General features: G+C 45.8%; 1 protein-coding gene across 2 annotated transcripts; it reads right to left on the bottom strand.

Annotated features, from left to right (window-relative positions):
- Positions 1-326: 326 nt before the first annotated feature.
- Positions 327-20,743, bottom strand: SALL2 (spalt like transcription factor 2). 2 transcript variants are annotated; one of them, XM_043985251.1, is made up of 3 exons: positions 20,457-20,743; positions 2,170-5,027; positions 327-1,696 (listed from the first exon to the last, which is right to left on the bottom strand). In XM_043985251.1, the coding sequence occupies exons 1-3, from the start codon at positions 20,527-20,529 to the stop codon at positions 1,292-1,294; spliced, it is 3,336 nt and encodes a 1,111-aa protein (XP_043841186.1). In that variant the 5' UTR covers positions 20,530-20,743; the 3' UTR covers positions 327-1,291. The 2 variants fall into 2 exon arrangements, with proteins under 2 accessions (XP_043841186.1, XP_043841187.1); XM_043985252.1 differs by lacking the exon at positions 20,457-20,743 and adding an exon at positions 5,532-5,763.
- Positions 20,744-21,627: the final 884 nt, after the last annotated feature.

Below are 21,627 nucleotides of genomic sequence, written 5' to 3'. Positions count from 1 at the left end.
TCATTGTAAGAACAGCAGCCCCCCTCCCCTACAGAATGTGGTAGCAGAAGGCCCTAGGTTTGTGTAGTGGCGAAGAGAATCTGATATGGGAAGGAAGATAGAATGCAAATTTCCTACCTTTTGAAGCTAAGGTAGAGAGAAGGAACATTCCCATACTAGAAGTTATAGTGGGATAAGACTGGACAAACTCAACATTAATACCACATATTCAATTCTGGCAGAGAACTGGAGGCCTGAAGGGGAGAGGGAGAGAATTCAGAGGTGCAGTGCACAGAGACTGCTCTTGCTAAACAATCTGAGTCACAAGGAGCAAACAACACAAATGCTTGGTCAAAACACCTTTAATGATGGAGAGAAAGACACTAACATCTCCCCTCTCTGCCCTGCACATTTCACTATGTTAGGAATCTCTGGGGCCTACAGTTTTAGAGGAGAAGCTGCCATTCACGTTCCTTGACGGTAGGACTCTGGATCACTACTCCTCTTCTGGAGCTCCTGTTTCTGCATGATCCTATGTTAAGAGTAAATACTACATCTTGTCTGTTACGGGAGGAAGGAGAAGGGCATATACCTCCAGGAGCTAGTCTCCAAAAGTCTGGGTCTCTGTTAAGAGCCAGATAGTGATGAAGACATAAGCCCTGGTTCATGGACAGGGAGAGTGGGGGGGGGCGGGGGAGGGGGAGGAGGAGCTTAGAGAGAAGAGGACTATTAGGGGAAAAGCAGGATCTAGGGAAAAGGGGGATATCTAATAAAATGGAAACACCCCAGTTTGGGGGGAACTTGTTACATTGACTTCTTTGTGCACTGTTGCACCTTGTGTCATTACTATAGCCAAACATTCACTAGAGCCATTCCATCTGAATTGGGACTCCCCTCTTTCAGATATATGTCCCAGACCCAGAATGACAAGAGTTCATACCAGGCCCTATACTTTTATTACCCTCCTCATGTCCCCTCCTGCACTCCAGGAACCACCCTCAACCCTCAACTAAACTGCTTTTTCCGGAAATGAGCCAGACTTGCACTCCGCAAACCCTACATTGGGAAAGCTTCAAGACAAGAAAGCTGCCATTCTCTAATGCCTCTGTGAGACCACAAAGATGGGGGCAGGAGAAGGCTGACACGTCCTGCCACTCCCACCAACCAGTCTCCTTTGCCTAAATGTGACTCTCAAGGACTGTAGGATGGCATTCCCATCATTTCTGCTCAACCCTCATGGCTAAGCCATGAACCACTGCAAAATCCCAGTTACTGGCACCTTCTGGAATAGGGTGAGGGGCACTGCAGTTTGCTACTTTTCTTTTCTGCCTGGGTTCTCAGGTGCAGTCTTGGATGCAGGAGGCTGGAATATGAAGGGGGTGGTCTTCTCCTTGGCCTCACTGGATCCTAGTGCTGGAGTTGACTTCCCAGCCACAGTTCCTGGACCAAACAAGGCAGGTGTTGCCAGGGCAGCAGTGGTGGTAGAGGTGGAGCTGGAACCCGGGGGTTTGGAGGCCAGGCCACTGGACAGGAAAGCTGTATACTGGTTCCAGAAAGATAGAGGGCCCACCCCCACCAATTGGGCAGGGACGTCCCGGGACAGGAAGTCCTGTAGCTTGACCTGGCCACCAGAGAGGAGGGGCACGGGGCCCTCCAGGGACAGACGCCGGCCCCTTCGGGCTGGGCTGCAATTCCAAACGTGGGTGCTCAGGTGCACCTGCCAGGAGGGAAAGGGAGAGGAAGAGAGGAGAGGGAAGGTTCACCCCTGAAGAAGCTAGAGAGGGTTCCCCCTGGAGATATGAAGGCCTTCTACAAGACTCTATTCCTCAAAAGTAAGGGTAGAAGGGTCAATGAAAAATTATTCAGGGGACTGTCCCCTGTGAACATCAGGATCTCAAATGCATAGAGGGGCTGGAGAGGATCTCTGGGGGGTAGAATTATATTAGGGAGCCCCATTGGTTATGACAGTGATATAAAGGGGCGGGTAAAATCACAGGGGTCCTACAGAGCCCCTAGCCTCTGCTCCTTGGGTCAGGAAGCAGTAGGTACAGCTAAAATGGCTCACTGGATTGTGGAATCATCTTTCCTACCAAAAGGACAGAAGCCTGGTGCAGAGATTGAGGTGGAATGGCCTGGGGCCAGGGAGAGTGAAGGTACACTCTGAGGACCATGGGGGGCAAAGGGCTGTACCTGGTGGTGTGCCAGCAGCACGTGCTTCTTGAGGGTGGCCCGCTCAGGGAAGCCCTGCTTGCAGATGCTGCAGGTGAAGAGTGAGCCCTCCTTGCTGTGGGCCCTGTGGTGCTCCTCCAGGGCTGCCTGGCTGGGACAGGATTGGCCACACACCCCACAGGACCGCTTATTGCTGCTGCTGCTGCCGCCGCTGCTGCTCATGCTCTCCCCAAGCTCCTTCCTTCTGGCTTCCTGCACACCTGGCCCCTCCGAGATGACAGCACTGGCTACTTCCCCTTCTGGAGAGAGCACTGACGTTGGGCTGCTGTTGCCCTCTGGTTGTCCACCCCCCTCAATGCCTCCTTCGGGCTCACTGCTTCCACGCTCTATGGGCTGAGGTTCCTCCAGGTTGCCAGGTAGGGGCAGGGAAGGCTGCTGGGCTGACTTCTCACCACTGTCCATCTCCTTTCCAGATGCTGCTGTGGCTGTTGCCTCATCCTCTGGACCAGATGCCTCTTCTGAATCCCCCCTCACGGAAACAGCCTTCTCACCACCACTCTCTGAGCCCCTCCCTGCCAGGGAATCCTCATCTGTGATATCTTCCTCTTCCTCCTCCTCCTCCAACTCTTCTTCCTCAGACAGCTCCTCCTCTGGGGACCCCTGCTGCTGTGGTGGCTGCTGCTGCTGCTGCTGGGGGAAGACTCCTGCTGCTTGTGGTACAGACTGCTCAGCTCCACTTTCCTTTGTAGCTACCCCACCTTCGGGCAGCATGGTGCCCCCATTGGGTATCTGCCCACCCAGGTGCATGCGGACATGCTGCTGCAGAGTGACCGCATTGGTGAATTTCTTCTGGCAGATGGGGCAGGAGTTTTGGGCCCGGGCAGCTGGACTAGCCTTATGACCTACAAAGTGAGCCCGAAGATTGCCCCGAGTAGAGAAGGCCCTACCACATACTTTGCATTTGAAGGGCCTCTCCCCACCATGCTGCCCATAATGGAGGCGCAGGGCCCGGGGACAGCTCAGCACTCGAAGGCAGATAACACACTGGTTGGGGCCTGAGGAGGTTGAAGAGGACACTGCAGGGGCAGAGGTGGTAGAGGCCCCTGAGGCAGTAGAGATGGCCCCAACAGCTCCCTGGCGATCAATTTTTTCCACCAATTGCTGTAACTTGGAGGTCTCTGAAGGAGAAGCGCCCAAGGGCTCCAGCACATATGGGAAAGGGAAGCCACCAGTGGTCTTGAAGTGGTTGGTCAGCAGCGCCCAGCTGGGCAAAGATGTTACCAGCTTACTCAGCTGCATCCTAGTTGTTGTACCAGTTTCTGCTGCTCCAGCAACAGCTGAGCCCTCACTTCCAGGTGGAGTGTTTTCATCTGCTTTGTTCTTTGGTTCCACTGCCTTCATGAGTACAAACTTGTTGAAGGTGGGGAGCCCTGGAGCTGTGGCTGTGCCTGCAGTGGTAGAGAGAAGGGTCAGGCTCTCCGTGGCAGTGAGTGCTGTGGCCGAAGCTGACAGCGGCTTACGTTCTGCAGCCCCCGAAGTGGCTTCCTCCTCAGCCTTCTCTGGAGGCACAGACATGCCATAGGGGAGGCCACTGCCTGTGATGACATAGTCCAAATGTTCTGGTACTGGGTGTGGGTTCATCTGTACGTGAGGGTACTTCTCTCGGTGGCGGTGGAAGTGCACCTTCAGGTTGCCTCTAGTGGTGAAGCGATTGCCGCAGACATTGCACTTGTAAGGTCTCTCACCTGTGTGAGACCGCAGGTGGATCTGTAGGGCACTGTCACTGCCAAACACCTTGGCACAAAAGCGGCACTTGTGGCGCCCGCCAGGCTTCTCTAAGGGGCCCATCACTTCTCCATAGCCCAACTCACCACTACCATTCTTCGGTTTCAGGAGCCCTGGGGAAGCTGCTGCTTCCAAGCCCCGGGCTGCCCCCAGGCACTGTGCTGCCAGCAGTCCCGTGGTGCCAGGGAATGCCAGATGGGGAGAGGTGATCAGTTGGTCTGTGGTGGCAGGCAGCGCTGGGGAAGGGGTTGGGGTAGGGGTGGGCTTGTGGCTTCGCCCTACTCCACCACTGGAAAAGGGATGCTGTGCCCCCAGTGGGTGATAGAGGTGGAAGAAGGCTGGCTTGGGTACTTCTGTCCCAGAGGTGGAAGAGGAAGAAGATGAAGAAGACGGTGTGAGTGTCTTACTTGCCTGGCCAGGCTTTATGGGACTGAAGAGGGGTAGCAGGGTCTTGGAAGAGGTGGTTGCACCTGTGCCAGGTAGTTCTGAGGGGCTGGCAGTAGCACCCACTGATTGGCCCAAGGAGCCCAGCAGGAGCACTTGACGGCAGATCTGCTCTGTCATCTGCATTTGATGGATCTGTCGCTGCTGCAGGACCCGGAGTTCCTCAAGTATCAAGGGGATATTCAAGTGACCGCTACCTGCTCCAGGAGGAGGGGGAGGAGGAGGTGGTGGAGGGGGTGCAGGGGTGGACTCCGAAGCTAAAGGGGTTGCTCCCAGCTTGGGGCTGGCCAAAATCAGCCCCCCACCTCCACCAGCTGAAGTAGCTCCTGCTGTGGTGATGAGAAAGTGGTCTGAAGATTCTTCTCGACCCCGCTCTGGCCCCCAGCTGGTATCCGTGGGTACTGAGGGCCCAGGATCAGGGGGATTGCTGTGCTCTGTATCCATAATCTGGGGGCTGTCCTGGCCTTCTGGTCTAACTTCAGAAGAGGAGGAGGAGGAATTTGACCTAGAATTCTCCTGGCTCCCGAGGATGACCATTACTGGGGGGTCGGTACAACACGTGTTCTGATGGGTGAGGAACTCAGCTGGGTCAGTGAATTGGGCACAACACTTGGTGCAGACTTGGGGCTGGTCCTCGTCGCCAGTGTCACCTGAAGAGAGGAAAAAGGGATTGGGGCGGGAGTAAGGGTGGGTGTGGGAAGGAGGAAGACAGGAGGCACTGATTAAGAACCCACTCAGCATAGTTGGGGAGGGGGTAGTGCCAGAGGAACGGGAAGGTTTTTATTCATGCAGGCAAAACACCGCCCCTTCCCCCCCCCCCCGCCTTCTCGCCCCCCCCCCTTCCCCGCACCTGACAAGGAGTGTAGTGGGATCCCTATCCCGCCAGCCCAGACCACCCCATGGCTGCAGTCATGCAAGAGACACCCCATACATCTTTCCACAGTGGGGCTGGGAAGTGGGGGAGGGGGCAGCGTTATCTCCGCTGTTGGGTGGAAGAAGGGGAGGGGGGCGGGGCAGTGGCCTAAGTGGGGAGCTCGGCTTTGAGCTCCCCTCCTATCGTAAACCTCTCCCCTATCAAACATCAGCTCGGCCCCCCCCCCCCATTTCCTCCCTTTCTTTTTAACCCCCTCCCCAGGCCCCAGCTCCTACCGCACCTCTGAGCTCAGCCCGCAGCTCTCCGCAGAGTCCCCCAGGACGAGAGCTCCTCCCGGCCTCGTGCGCCATGGTGGGGGTGCAGGGATTGGGGGGACAATGGGGATGGGAGTGGGGGAGGGGAGGAGGTGGCAGCGGCCGCGGTAGCTGCGGCAGCCTCTGCACCCAGGCGTCTTGACTGCAGAGATGGAACTCGGCAGCGGCGCAGCGGCTACGGCGCTGGGGGCGGGGGGCGGGGAGGAGCAGGGGGAGCTGGGGAGCGGGGGAGAGAAACAGGGAAGGGGAGGCGGAGCAAGAAGAAGAGGAGGAGAGGGAGGAGCTGCTTAGGGAGAATGCAGGGAAAGGGGAGAAGGGAGGAGCCTCTGGGGAGTAACGGGGAGAGGAAGGAGGGGCCCGAGGATTGAGAGGTAAGGGAGCTGGGGCGGGGGCGGGGAGCGGAGCGGAGGAGAGCATCCTGGTAGGGGCCTTGAGTCCAGACAATAAATTAGAGTGTCCCCACGAGATTAGGGTCCAATCTAAGACTAGACCTCTTGATTCTTCCAGGGTTGGTCATCCGGACCTCCTTATTACCTGCCCTTGTCTAGGTAATGACCTGGCCAGAAGAGTATAGGGCACATTTGGAAACAGCCCTGTTTATTAAAGGACTGCCAAGAACTGATCATATTTTTATTTGGAGAAAGGGTCTGGTAAATCAGGAAGGTCTAGACTTCAGAATAGGTGATCTGATTACTTCTGTTCTCCAGAGATGTCTTGAGAAAAATTTATATGCCCCACCAATGAATGTATTCTCATGGTAGACTGCTTTCACAAAGGATGATGGTTAGGTTTCCTTCTACGGAAGAACACTAGGTAAGATTTTTCAGGACCAACAGGTCACTGTTACTTCCTCTTTGTGGACTCCCTGCCTTCCCCCTAAAGAATACATGAAATACAGAAACCCTCTTAGGCCACCAGGAAAAGCCCACTTCTTGAATAATCCAGGTTTCAAGCACAAACACGGTTGAACTAAGGTTCTACCTTCTATTTAATAGTTTTATTCTCCTATCTCTGCAAAGTTACTAAGCTGCTTGGGTCTGGGAAGATATTATGAGAATTATTGAGGGGAAGAGTTCTTACCTGGAAATGCTTAGGAGAAAGGGTGAGATAGGCTTCTTTCATGAGACAATAAAAAGCAACAGAAGGCAAAGAAAGTAGCAGAAGGACCAAGGAAGGAATTTGGACAGGTTATAAGATTGCTGAATTCTGTTTCATAATATACATTCTGTCTATGTAACTAGTGGTGGCTAGTACTTTTCAGGAGGGACCTTCTTGGAATCATTAAAATTTCAAGTTGGAAGGGATCTAAGAGGTCGTTTATCTGAGAAATCAATTACCCTCTACAACATGGCCAGTGAGTCAAAAGATCTGGGTTTTAATCCCAGTTCTGAGACCAACTAACTTGTGTTACTTTGTGAAATCACATTCTTTTTGACCTTTCTGTAGGGTTTACACAAAGACTTCACCATCCATGACATCCCTTTTCTACCTCCTTAAGGTTTTTCCCAATGTTCTATCCTCTGCCCTTCTCCATACTTACCTCTTTAGCAGTTTCATTCACAGGCCCCCCTCCACCTTCAGATACTATCTCTATGTAGGTCATTTTCAGATCTATATTTATGGGCTTGACCTTTCTTCTGAGTTTCTGATCTACATTTTCAACTGCTGATAGGACATTTGCACCTGAATTTTCTCCTGGGAACTCAAACTCATGCCCCAAACCAAGCTCCTTATGTCTTTCCCAAAACACTTTCTTCCTTATTTGACTATTTCTGTCACTGGCACCGTCATCTACTTACCAATGTTAGAAATCATCCCTCTCTTCCACTTCTCATAGCCACTGTGGATTTTTCTTCACTAGTATGTTTCATCTGCTTCCTTTCCATTCCCACTCCCAACAGCCTAGTACAGGCCCTACTTAACTACCTACCTACTAGGACTATTGCAACAGCCTCTAATAAATCTTCCAGTCTCTATACTCACTCCTCCCCAAGGCATTCTTTCTTCATTTTTGGGGGGGGGGGGTTGTGACTTGCCCAGGGTCACACAGCTGGTAGGTGTTAAGTGTCTGAGGTAGGATTTGAACTCAGGTACTCCTGACTCCAGTGCCGGTGCTCTATCCACTGTGCCACCTAGCTGCCCCTCAAGGCATTCTTTATATTGCAATAATACTTATCTGCCTCATGAATAGATCTGGACATGTAATTTTTCTGTTGCCTAATGAACCAAATTAAAACAAATTCAGTTTAGTTACACTGTACTTACTGCTGGTTCCAATCTTTTCTTATACAAGTCTTCTATATGTATCCTGGCATCCAGTAAAACTGAACTACTTGTCATCCCCTGTATATGCCTCATTATTTCACACCTCTGTGTCTTTGCTTATGCTTACACTCATTCTTGGAATTCTATTTCAGACAAAGGTCTCAACTCCCTGACTGCTACTGAAAGATAAAAATTGCCCCATTTACTCAGGACACCCCATACTTGCCAATTACAAACAGAGACATGATGGGTTAATGGAAAAACCTTAGGCTAAGAGTCAGATATCCTATGTTTACTATACTTGATCTGAGACCCTTCATTGGAGCTTTAAAACAGAGATTGAGAAGAAGCAGATCTTATAGCTGCTGGTGATGAAGAAATTCCTGAGGATCCTGTCTGGGGGGATAGGAATTAGGTAAAGTCAGAAAGCACAGAAAACACTAGGGAAGGAAATGATCATCAAGGCCTTAGTCTACATGTTTGAAGAAAGAATTATACCTTTGCCCCATCTCTAGTACTGGAGTTGTTAATTTGGGATGCATAGACTCCCAAGGGATCTATGGATAGATTTTAGGGTTATATGAACTTGGATGGGAAAAAAAATTACATCTTTATTCTCACTAATCTCTAAATGAAATTTTGCATTTCTTTCAATTATGGATGCAGGCAACACATTTTATTATGAGAAGGGGTTGTGTAGGCTTTGACAAGGGTCTATGACACAAAACAGGATAAGAACCTTTGATTTAGAAAGTTAGAGGAGGAGGAGATGGGAATGATCTCAGGGCTTCTGAAAGCTGAGTCCCAGCCAAAATGAATGGGCAGTTCTCTGCATTGAAAGTGCCGACTCATTCATGCCTTTGCATATTTGCCCAGGCCAGCCCCCATCCCTGGACCATACATGTGCTCTCTCTCAGAATATTCTTCAAAGCTCCGATCAAGTCCTGCCTTTCTTGGTCCTTCCTGATGAAATTGTTTTCTCTGTCCCTCTTTAAAAAAAAAAAAATTGGGGGCAGCTAGGTGGCCCAGTGGATAAAGCACTGGCCCTGGATTCTCCTGAATCCAGTTCATATTCAACCTCAGACACTTAACACTTACTAGTTGTGTGATCCTGAGCAAGTCACTTAACCCCAATGCCTTACCAAAAAAAAAATTTGGTTCTATTCACCCTCTACCTGGCTTTATATTTATTAATATATATGTATCCTTCTCTACCCTCACCTTGTCATCCCTGGTGTAGTAGAGTGCATGATTTGTGTAGCCTGTCTGAGCCTCCATGATAGATTAACATTACACCAACTACAGATGGTACAGATCTGGTTGGACATAGAATAAATCATTAACATAGCCTTCCTTCCCATCCCTCTTTCCCACTCAATCAAGTGGAATGTTAGCTTCTTGTGGGCAGGGACTGAGTTATTTTTCCTCCCATGGCAGTGAGGGTTAAATGACTTGCCCAGGGTCACACAGCCAGTACATGTCAAGTGGCTGAGGCCAGATTTGAACTCAGGTCCTCCTGAATCCACTGAGCCACCTAGCTGCCCCCTGACTGAGTTCTTTTTCGTCTTTGTATCCTTAATTAAGGTACCTTGCACAGAGTTTGGCATTTAGTAAATATTTGTTTAATTAAATTGTTGAATAGCGACTTTATTCATGTTACTAAACCCCTGGGTTAGCCATTAGATGGAGATAATAATAGTTACCACAAATTACTCATTAAGTGGAGATAATAATAGTTGTTCTACCTCATAAGAAATATTGTGAGGCTAAGATGAGATGTTTCAGTGATTTAAAAGATGCATGATTTATTCAGTGTGGAAACTCTTTCCACAGAAGCAGATTGTAAGCCCTCCATGCTTTAGAGCAGGGGTTTATAACCTGGTGTCCATGAACTTTGGGAAAAAATGTTTTGGTAACTATATTTCAATTTCATTAGTTTCTTTTGTAATAATATGTATTTTCTTTAATGTATTAGGAAACATTATTCTACAAGGACAACAATTTATAAAATGACAACACTACTGTAGAGAAAAACACCATGAAAGATGTTAGAATTCTGATTAAACCAATGATAAACCAGGAGTCCAGAGGCCTGAAGATAGAACACCAGCTCCCTCCACCACATCCTTTGCCTGCCCTCCCCACCTCCTATTAGAGAGGTGATAAACTTAAAATGCAGAGAGACATACCCCTTGGGTCATAGTGGAAGATTTTGTTTGGCTAGATTATGTATGTTTAGGATGAAACTGTTCTGTTAAATGGGAGGGGACAATGGTAGAGATAAATTTATTTACTTTACATGTATTTATAATCTATTAAAAAATAAACAAAAAACCCACATTGTTCTGTGAAAGGGTCTATAGGCTTCACTGAGTTGCCAAAGGGGCCAATGACCCTGCCAAAGTTAAGAACCTCTTCTTTAAAGGGTCTTAGTAAGTAACTTGTGGACAAAAAAATTAATCATCTAGAGAGCAATCTTGGCTAGATTGGTCTTCAGATGACAAATATACAGAGGAGGTAAAAAGATAAGTAATGGAAAAATCTTCAGTGATGTACACAAAACGTGTAAATGTTATTTTCTGTGTTGAGCATCATGAATTCAGGGGCTTATATGAGAGACGGTCTTGATAAAAGTCTTTTCCTCTCTAGATTTTTTTTTTGAAAACGGGGCAATGAGGGTTAAGTGACTTGCCCAGGGTCACACAGCTAGTAAGTGTCAAATATCTGAGGCCATATTTGAACTCAGGTCCTCCTGAATCCAGGACTGGTCCTTTATCTACTGAGCCACCTAGCTGCCCCGATAAGAGTCTTTTTCAATGCCTTATTGCGGTATGGGGATGTGATCCTGGATTCTCAGAGGCTATACCAGAGGAACACAAAAGTCTTGTTAACATAGAAAGGCTCTGGGGCAGCTAGATGGCGCAGTGGTTAAAGCACCGGCCCTGGATTCAGGAGTACCTGAGTTCAAATCCGACCTCAGACACTTGACACTTGCTAGCTGTGTGACCGTGGGCAAGTCACTTAACCCCCATTGCCTAAAAAAAAACAAAAAAAAAACAAAAAAAAAACATAGAAAGGCTCAATATTGTGGAAAGTTGTCTCCCTAATTTTGAAGGTTTCATATCTGGGTGATGAATTTTTTAGGCCACTGTTGATTCACTAACAGGCACAGGTGAAGAAGGAGTCCATGAAAGGAGTTCCATGAAAATGGAAAGGCATCAAGTCAGGAAGGCCCATTGCAGGAACAGCAGAGGAGGCCAGTTTTCACATGATGTAGAAGGTGCAAAGGAGAATGATGTGACCTAAGTCACATCTAATTGCTGGGCCGAGAGGTTTCTATTGCTCTAGGAGCAATGGGGAGCCACCAAAGATTATGAAACAGGAACAGTGACATGTTCAGATCTGTGTTTTAGAAAGGTTATTTTATTAGCTGTGTGGATGACAGAAGAGGGGGGAAAACTGGAAGAAGGGAGATAAATTAGAAATAAATAATAGTAACCAATTGAGACAGTCTACTAAGTCACAAAGGGATTGCAATCTGCCTAGATGGAGGGACTCAAATCTAGGAAACCATATATCTTTTAGATATTGAAGCAAATACATTTCTGCCTCTTCATTTCTCTGGCTTCTTTCAAGACTGAGCTCAAGTCCTACTTTTTATAGGAGGCCTTTCCCAGTACTCCCAGCTCCTAGTTACCTTCCCCTCCCATATTACCTTCCACCTACTCTGTATATACCTTATAATAATAATAACCTAGCATTTATTTAGTGCTTTAAGGTTTGCAAAATGTTTTATATATATTACCTCATTTAATCCTCACAATCACCCTGAGAGTCAGATGCTATTATTAGTCCCATTTTACACATGAGGAAACTGAAGTTTACTGAGGCTGAGTGACTTACTGTGTCTGGGGTCACACAGTTTGTGAAGTATCTGAGGTAGGATTTGAATTCAGGTCTTCCTGACTTCAGGTTTTCCTGAACCTAATCATTTGCATGTTGTTTTCTCCATTAGAAAGTGAGCTCTTTGAGGGCAAGGTTTTTTTTTTTTTTTTTAGTGAGGCAATTGGGGTTAAGTGACTTGCCCAGGGTCACACAGTTAGTAAGTGTCAAGTGTTTGAAGTCAAATTTGAACTCAGGTCCTCCTGAATCCAGGACCAGTGGGTTATCCACTGCACCACCTGGCTGCCCCAGGGATTATTTTTGCCTTACTTTGTATCTCCTTAGCATAGAGCTGTGTCAAGATAATGGAATGTGATAGAGGAGATTTAGCAGATACTCAGGAGATTGATTTAAACTGATTGAATTGGACTTGACTGCTGACTGGATTACTGGCTGATTTCTAGTTAACTAGATTGTAAGCACATCTGGCTGGTACTTAAGGGTACTTAAGAAAGCATGGTTCTCAGAAGCTAACAACTTTGAACTTTGACCGCCTTCGGGCCCAGTCAACCAATCAGCTTGAAGAACTTCCCATTTCTGGGAGGGGAACAGGAAGGGCGAAGCAGAGGTTGTGAGACATCTCCATGGTGGAGAGAAGACTTCACAAGGGAGTTTAGGAAAGCTAGGATTGCCAGGTTATAGGAATTCTGTTTTCAATCTTTCTCTTTCTTTTACCATATTTCAATAAACCCTTAAAAACCTAAACTTGTTTATCAGTGATTTTAGTCAGTTTCCCCTCAAAACTGGGGGGACAGATTAGAACCTACATTTAGAATTTAATGTTACACAGAGCTCATTGACTATTGACTGACTGAATGACAAGCACATAAGTATAATGATAATGATCCTACTAACATGTGTAAAGACCAGTCCAGCTTTGCAGTATTGCTGTCTTGTTTCTGATGATGTCTTCTTAAAATAGGATGGGACTAGTACTCAGGACATGTCTCTTAGAAGTCCCAACTGATTTGGAATTGTTACTGGGGATAGGGACTGGACCTCCAATTTAATCGGAACTCCTGGGTAAAGAAATTCCTTTTACCAATGCAGGTCAGCATCTTCTTTGAAACTTCAGGTCTTTTTAAGAGTTGCCTAGAGCACAGAGAGGTTAAGCCCAGGGTGGCACAGCCAATGAGTCAGCAGTGGGATTTGAACTCAGGTTCTGAGTTGTAATGCCCTACTTTTTTGTTTATTTCATTTAATGATACCTAACTTCCTTCCCATGAAGATCTTTGTACAGTAGGATTTTATTGGTTTGTTTTAAAGCTATAGAGTCTTAGAATTTTAGAATTGGAAGAGACTTAGAGATCATGGAGGGAAGTTAGGTTGGGCAATGCAGGAAGCCTAACCTTCCTGAGATTAAATCTGGCCTCAGACACTTACTAGCTGTGTGACCCTGGGCAAGTCATTGAACCCTGTCTGCTTCAGTTTCCTCATCTATAAAATGAGCTGGAGAAGGAAATGACAAACCATTGCAGTATTTTGGGCAAGAAAACTCCAGATGGGGTCACAGAGAGTTGGACACAATTGAACAAGTAGAGATCATTGAGTACCCCACTCTCTATTGTCAGGGAAATTGAGAAGGTTAAATCATTTGCCTGTAGTTTATGACAACCATAGAATCCAGTTTTCTTGACCAATCCTATCTGATTCAAGTGATTTTTCTCAGAGAATCTCAGATAATCATTGAAACCTAGGTCTCAAGGTGAGTCCCCTTAATTGGTCCTATAGTCCTTTGCTTCCAGGATTAATCCTGAAAACCATGTTGATGGGAAAAAAGATCCATTCCATTCTGGAATGCATGCCAAGGATAAGTACAGCCCACTGCATTTTTTAGAAGAAAGAAACTGAAGCTCAGAGAGGTTAAGGGTCTTCCTCAAGGTCACACAGCAATTGAGTGGAACTAAAGCTAGAATTCAGGTTTTCTGATGCCAGTCTGGTGCTTTCTGAAGCATAACGACCCTGTCCTGCTTCCCTAAAACGAAAGAAATTGCCTTATGTGGTCACCACCTGTCATTTGCTCTTTATAGTCAGTAAAGGAAAGGAAGTCGGATGGAGGCCCTCTACTGAGCATTTGTTAATTAGCATTGAATATTTGATCTCAGGTTGCTGTTTTTGCCAAGTCTTCTGACAAAAAAAGAAAGAAAGAAAGAAAAGAAAAAGAAAAGAAAAGAAAGAAAAAGAAACCCTTTTCTTTTAATCTTCTCCAGGGAAACACTGTTTCCTTTCTTACTTTTTAACTCAACTTGCTTTCTGATCCGTAAGTTGATCTTCGTTCTCCTTTAAGGTAAATTTAGCCTGTGGTGAAAGGTGATGGATCAACAGCTTCTTGTAAAGAGAAACACTATTTCCCAGCACTTTGGAGCTGGGGGTTGGGGGTGGGTAGGAACTTTCTTTCCCTAAGGGGCCTAGGTTTGGTCAAACAGACACTAATGGAAACCCAAACACAAATAAGTTAAAACCAGATGGTATCCCTGTTTAACAGATAAGGTGAAAAAAGTCACCCTGGGTTATGTGGAAGAAGAAATAACTGTAGCATTAGAGCCCAGAAATCACGTTTTAATCTAAAAAGAAACCTAGAGGGTTACCGCTTTTCAGCTCTTTGACTATGCTCACCCTATTCATCTGCTATTTCAAGTTTAGATGAGAGAAGGGAGGAGAGATTAACAAGGTGAGATGGGTCCTAAGGAACTATTTATGCCCATTGAGAAATGTAGGAGTAGAAGCTACCACAAAACTTTCAAAGAAACAATAAAGGAAATTTGAAGAAAGAAAACAATAAACAATTGGATCTCCCCTCAAAATTGTGAAGTAAATTAGGTTGTTTTCAGCACCTCCAACTTCCCTTCCTCTCTTCCATTTCCTATCTCCCCTTAACCCTCCAGCCAAGACAAGGACTAAATGACCTTTGCTCCTTCCTCCTACTCTCTTTCTACCCAGCAAGCTAAAGACCTTGGAGAAAGGATCTCAGCCTTTTACACCTTGCTGTGTATTAAAGCCCCAGGTCACCTTTCTCAGATGTATTTGTACTTTAAGCTTTACTTATCTCTAATTGTACCAAGGTTAAAGGAATTTCAAACAGCAGTTAGTAAGGGTTTTTTTGTTGTTGTTGTTGGTTTTTTGTAGGGGAGTAATTTTCATCCCCTTGAAATGACATCACATATTAAGCCTATATACACAATGAACCTTACACTCAACAGGTAGGAGTGCAGCTTCATTTTCTCCCCTTCCCTAATCTCTGTCTCTGTCTATCTGCCTGTCTCTGTCTCTCTCTCCTTTTCTGTCTTTCTCTGTTCCTGTCTGTCTCTCTGTCTCTGTGTCTCTGTCTGTCCTTGTCTATCTCTCTGTTTCTCTATCTCTCTCCTTTATCACTGTCTGTAACTATGGGGTCAATAATGGTTCAATGGCAAATCGGAGAAAGGGGCTCAGTCATTCCTAGTTTTGGTCCTGATGGGGAAAATGCATACCTATCTCTAAAGTCTTTTCCAGACTAACTTTCCACAGAATTGTGATTCTCAAGATTGGCATACTTTTGATCACATACAAAGCTATCCTTTTTGAAAGTGCCTTTTTTTTTTTTTAAGTGAGGCAATTGGGGTTAAGTGACTTGCCCAGGGTCACACAGCTAGTAAGTGTTAAGTGTCTGAGGCTGGATCTGAACTCAGGTCCTCCTGCCTCCAGGGCCGGTGCTCTATCCACTGTGCCATCTAGCTGCCCCGAAAGTGCCTTTTTGACAGGAAGAAACTTGATATTCAGAATATAAGGCTATTTCTAGCTTATTTTAGCACTTGGAGGTAATTATGGCCTGGCCAGACAGTCATAGAATCATAGGGTATCAGAACACAAGATGGAGGTTGATAGGATCTTTAGAAATCACCTAGTCCAACCTTGTTATTTTTCAGTTGAGGATACTGAGCCTCAGAAAGGTGAAATGCTTTACCCAAAGTCACAGAGCTTGTTACTGGGATTAACCATGATCCAAACACAGGGTCTTTTGACTTTCTTTGATGTGATATTTTTTTCACTAAATCATACTTCTGACTAGCAGGCTTGGGTCCTGGTCCCAACTCTGCAATTAACCCACTGAGTATGTGGGTGTATCGCCTCAAGTCCATTCCTGGGAATCCTCAACATGATCCATTTGTAAATGAGATTGAAGGTGGTAGGCTGTGAGGTAGAATTAGGGGAATAGAATCAATGAGCTTTAGAATCCTATGATCTATGATATTTCTAACCATTAGGTTCCTAGGACTGAATAATTAGAGGATATTCTTCCTTTTGAAGGTGAAATGAATAAAGCAGTCAACACTGATTTTTGTTTATTTTCCCTTTGCTGACTGCCAACTTAAATCTACTGTGTTCTCCGTGTTACCTCTAGGTATTTTGGTTGTTATCTTGTTTTCCACATCTCACTAAATAACTGGATTTCTGGTTCTTTCCCAGTTTGTACTCCTTATGCACCTTCTACCCCCTCCAGTTTCATCTCTTACATTCTCTGATGTAGATTTCTAGCCTAGACACAGATGTCTTCTCTGAAGTTTTCCCATAATTGGGCTATTTCCCTTTATCACCAATGAGCAATATTTACTGTTTTAGGTTAGTGTCTTGAGCAGTAACTTTTGGGTAGAAGATCCTAGATCCTAGATCCAAGATCCTACATGACATAGGCAAGTCTGTGGTCTTTGAAAATGGATAACAAAAGCTTAGGGTTACTAGCATGGGTATGTATCAGAGCCAAAGGATGAGAGTAAAACCTGTGTTCCCAACCATTCACTAAAAATACTTTCTTGATGTTTGCTCTGAGACTAGGAATTTCACACGTATGTCAAAGGACACAGTATTTCCCAAACTATTTGGGGGATTTATGAAGGCCTTCCAAAGCTGATCCATGGGAGGTGCCCAGCTAGAAAGTGTCACTAGGGGAAAGAAGTTACTGGAGATGGAAAAAAGATGGAAGGAAAAATTAGTATTCTGAAATTAGCAGTCTCAAGATTATGTAAGTATAAAGAAACCCTTACTATGAAACACAAGAAGACTGATCTGATACAGATAAAACACTGCAAAACATAAAGCACTACATAAATGTTACCTATTAAGAGCAATATATGTATATTATGTATACAAGGTATCCCAAAAGTCTTAATGCCATTTTAAGTTTTAATAGCATTGTTTTAATGGTTTAGCTTAAATGGCTTAAAATGGCTTTGAACTTTTGAGACACCCTGTTATCTATCTCTCATATCCCTCTCTCTTCTATTTATATATTATATTTCTATCTCATATTCTTCTCTCTGTGTTATCTATCTACTATATATCAATAGATATAAAATATATATATTTAGTTGGAAGTGACCTTAGAGATCATTTCTTCTCATCCTTTATTTTATAGGAGGAAACTGTAGGCCAGAGAAGAAAGGTAACTTCTCCAAGGTTGCACTGTTAGCTCTTGATGGCTCCCAGTTCACTGTTCTTCCCATCGTATCATGCTACTTTCCATATTATGGCCAAGTTCGGTTCTCCCCGCTCCCCCCAACTCTGTCTGTCCTGCCTAAACTTAGAATTTAGATTTTCTCCTGTTTCTGTCTGGCCATATTGCTCGATGTTGTGAATAGTCAGAGCAGAATCTGTGCAGGCAGAAAACGAAATCCTGATGATAATGTTATGAAATGCAAAGGCATCCGCCGAATTTAGTGAAAACCCAGGAAAATTTATGAAGCATTATTCTGGGGCAAAGGGTCATTTGGATTCTTTCAGAGAGAGCTGGAGCCTTCTGAATCAGATCTGTGTGCAGGGTTGGAGTACATCAAAGGAGAATCAGATGCTTGCCCAGTGTCCTGTAGAGTAACAAGAACTCAGAACTGTTCGTGGTGGAGAGGAAGGGAAGTAAGCAATAGGAGCCCAGAGCTTGGTCTAGTGACCTAGAATCATGGAAAACTGCCTGATCTGCTTTGTGCAAGATGCTCCTGACCCCTTGTTTAAAATCTATTTGGGAAGCAGGATCCACAGGAACCTTTACCATGTAAATTATGAGAAAAACCCTTTGCAAACTTTATCAATCTCAATTTCAGTCACAATATCAATAATGATAATAGCTGATATCAATAAAAATAGTAATGATAATAGCTAACATTTATATAGCATTTACTATATGTCAGGCACTGTGCTAAGTGCTTTACAATTATTATCTCATTTGATCTTCACAATAACCCTCTGAGCTGGGTGCTTTTATAACCCCCATTTTAGAGATGAGGAAACTAAGGCAAGAGGAGGTTAAGTGACTTGCCCAGGGTCATACAGCTAGTGTCTGGGATAAAATTTGAACTTAGGTGTTTTTGACTCAAGACCCAGCCCTCTATCCATTGTGTCACCTAGCTGCCAGTTGTTCAAGTTAAGATGATTCTGAAGTAAAAGCACTTAGGTAAACCCAAGCAATTGGGTTACATTTATCTCCTAAAAGAGGCTGTGATCCCTTCCCTGCTCTTCAGTCTCATTTTGTATTTCTGGTCTTTTCTTAATCAAAGATGACTCTACAAATGGAGTTATTTTTGATTTCATACCTCAGACTATTTCTAGTGGTCATGATTTATGTGACATCATCAACACATCTCCCAATATGCAAGGTATGCTGAATGAAAGAACCAGAAAGAGCTCGAAGTTCCATGCTGGCTGGCCATTGGAGACTTCTTTCTGACTCTCTTTGGTAATAGTGGCTTTTCCTTCAGCTGCTTGGTACTGGGGGTGAGAGAACAGAGAAGGAAAGCTATGGTTGACTCCAGGGGTTCAGCATTGCTCCACAATTGAACCAGCAGGGGAGCTGGGCTGTGAAATGATTCCTGTTCTCCCAGGGAGGTCTCCTGTAGAGCATGAGGAAAAAACACCCTGCCTAGAAGCAGCACTATGGAGGACTAATTTGGCGTAGGATTGGTAGGAAGCCATAACCACCCTACTACTAAATACAGACACAGCAGGATTCTAGGAAATTTTGGAACATCTGAACTGGGCCTTCCGTAAGAGTGAGAAAATACAGTATACCCAAACGACAATCTGTCTGCCAAAGAAGTCAGAAGCCCACTGTGAACTGATCCGTGGCCTCTAGGTCTTTTTCCTAGTGTGGAGGGGAGGAGAGTTTAACCTGTGAATAGTACCAGGGTTTTTCAGATCCCATTCTTTGCTAAATAGGTTACCCAGGAGCCTGTTTTTCATGGAATCCATTCTGTAACCTCAAGCCAAACTCACCGAAAAGTTTCTGAGTTCTGTGTTAATTCATTTCCCTCTTATATTAGGGGAAGTTATGCTAGTATGTCATGGTGGTTGCCCCACCTGGCCCACTCAGTAAACGACCTTTGGACCCCCACACCCAGATTCTCTCAAGAGTGAAATGTCATCATAGATACCTTGCATACTGAGCATTAGTCCTTCCCACTGAATAGTTTAGTGCATTTTGATGTAGCGAACATTGGGACAGGAAATTAGGACAGCGGCATCCTCATTCTAAGCTATATTGACTTATTGTGTGACTTTCAGCAATATAATCTCCCCAGAAGTCAGTATAATGCCTTGCACATAGTAGGCCCTTAACAAATATTTGTTGAATTTAATTCTCTATTTGTAAAGGGGAAATATTATTAGTTGCCCTTGCCCATAGGAGTACTGGAGAATAAATAAAAGATATTCTTTCTTTTTTTTTGTGGGGCAGAGGGGGTTAAGTGACTTGCCCAGGGTCACACAGCTAGTCAGTGTCAAAGGTCTGAGGCCAGATTTGAACTCAGGTACTCCTGAATCCAGGGCCAGCGATTTAACTACTGCTCCACCTAGCTACCCCATAAATAAAAGATATAAAACAAAAAGCTCTTAGTTCTTTTTTTCTCTTAGTTCTTTTAAAGAAAAGACCTCCATAAATCAAAGTTTCTTTTTATAATAGTGGTTAATATAATATATCCATATCCATATTTACATCTACATAAACTACATAAGCACCTAAAAACACCCTTTCACAAACTACCACACTTTTACTATCCAGTCTCCTCTGAAATAACCTTTCTTGCACAAGCCTAAACCTAAAGCCTAAACACTGGCTGACCCCCTCTAACATCCACCCCAAGTGACACAGATACACACCAAAAGCCAGGTCTGATTCCCACTGTCAGAGATAGACACTCTCCCTTGGGGGAGTTCTTCTGATCTCTTCTCTCTCAACTCAACAATGAGAAACTTTTTTCCTCCTCCCTCTCAAGGGAACACGCACGTTTTTATCCAACTCATTCTCCTGCAACCCAACTCCCCAGAAAGAAAAGGGGGAAAAATCCCACCCCTAAGAGACAGTCTTCAGGTCTGAGGACGTTACTTAGCAACGGCACAAAGACCAGCCAGCACAGGGGACATGAAGAGAAACTCTTTGGGTGGGGGAGACAGAGCCAGTTTGGAAACTCCATTTTCATCAAGAGACAAACAACAGGAAAACAAAAAGAGAAACAACCCCAAGGAGAGCTGAGGGGGCCCATTCCCCAGCCCAGGTTACCCCAGGAAGCCCACAAGCACTGTTTTCTTGACTTGATAAATGATCAGACTTCTCCTACCTTCTTTCTGGATGTCAACCACTGCCCACCTCCCAGGTGCTCTCCCCCAACTACTGCCCTGCTTTCCTGGCCTTGGTCCCACTTCTCATCCCTCCCTGGGACACCCACCGTTCTCAGAAGCGGTGGAACCGTCGCAGTCCGAGATTAACTGTTGGGGTTTCCGTTGCTTTCGCCGAGACATGCCCAGGCCAGAGAGAGGTGGGGAAGGGAGGGGCGATCGTTCACTTAGTTTCAATAAGGGTGACTTGGTCCTGTCTCCCTCTTTGGTCTGAAGCCAGTGGATGCCTCTCCCAGGGCAGGTCACTCTAAAGCAGAGGTTCTTCCTCTCCAAAGATAAATTCTCTCTCTCTCTCTCTCTCTCTCTCTCTCTCTCTCTCTCTCTCTCTCTCTCTCTCTCTCTCTCTCTCTCTCTCTCTCCACTCTCTCAGTCTCGTTACCCTCTCCTCTCCTCTCCTCTCCTCTCCTCTCCTCTCCTCTCCTCTCCTCTCCTCTCCTCTCCTCTCCTCTCCTCTCCTCTCCTCTCCTCTCCTCTCCTCTCCTCTCCTCTCCTCTCCTCTCCTCTCCTCTCCTCTCCTCTCCTCTCCTCTCCTCTCCTCTCCTCTCCTCTCCTCTCCTCTCCTCTCCTCTCCTCTCCTCTCCTCTCCTCTCCTCTCCTCTCCTCTCCTCTCCTCTCCTCTCCTCTCCTCTCCTCTCCTCTCCTCCTCCTCCCTCTCTCCCTCTCTCCCTCTCTCCCTCTCTCCCTCTCTCTCTCTCTGTCTCTCTCTCTCTCTCTCTCTCTCTCTCTCTCTCTCTCTCTCTCTCTCTCCCTCTCCCTCTCTCTCCCTCTCTCTCCCTCTCTCTCTCTCTCTCTCTCTCTCTCTCTCTCTCTCTCTCTCTCTCTCTCTCTCTCTCTGTCTCCCTCTCCCTCTTTCTCTGTCTCCCTCTCTCTTTTACTGTCTCTCCCTTGCTCTCACTCCTCTCAAGTCTTTAAAGGGGAGACGCCCCCTTTTTTTCTTCTGCTTCTTCCCCAGGCTTCAGCAGCTCCCATTGTAAAAGCAAAAATCCTAATCTTTCCGCACACTCTTTTCTTTTGTACTGCAGTGGAAAGGATTTAACCCATTCCTCTCTAGGAGGGCTCTTGTGTCCTCCTCTCCCCATGATGTCCACTCTGAGCATTCTCCCTGCCTTTTTGCCCCAATAGCTCTTTCTTCGAGATCTTCCCTGTGCATTTTGGTTCTCTGAGGGAACCCTAAATTGAGAGCTATGTTTGGCTAAACAAGAGTCACCCCAGTCTAGCCTC

This window comes from Dromiciops gliroides, chromosome 2 (assembly GCF_019393635.1).
Source record: "Dromiciops gliroides isolate mDroGli1 chromosome 2, mDroGli1.pri, whole genome shotgun sequence".
Classification (NCBI taxonomy): domain Eukaryota; kingdom Metazoa; phylum Chordata; class Mammalia; order Microbiotheria; family Microbiotheriidae; genus Dromiciops; species Dromiciops gliroides.
The sequence above is the reverse complement of the archived record's forward strand: the minus strand, read 5'-3'. Positions and strand labels throughout refer to the sequence as shown.

Coding starts and splice junctions, on each gene's coding strand:
- SALL2 (XM_043985251.1), bottom strand. CDS start 20,529: ATGTCTCGGCGAAAGCAACGGAAACCCCAACAGTTAATCTCGGACTGC. Junction 5,028..20,456: donor TTCCACCGCTTCTGAGAACG/GTGGGTGTCCCA, acceptor TCCTCTCTTCAG/GTGACACTGGCGACGAGGAC. Junction 1,697..2,169: donor TGCTGCTGGCACACCACCAG/GTACAGCCCTTT, acceptor CCCTCCTGGCAG/GTGCACCTGAGCACCCACGT.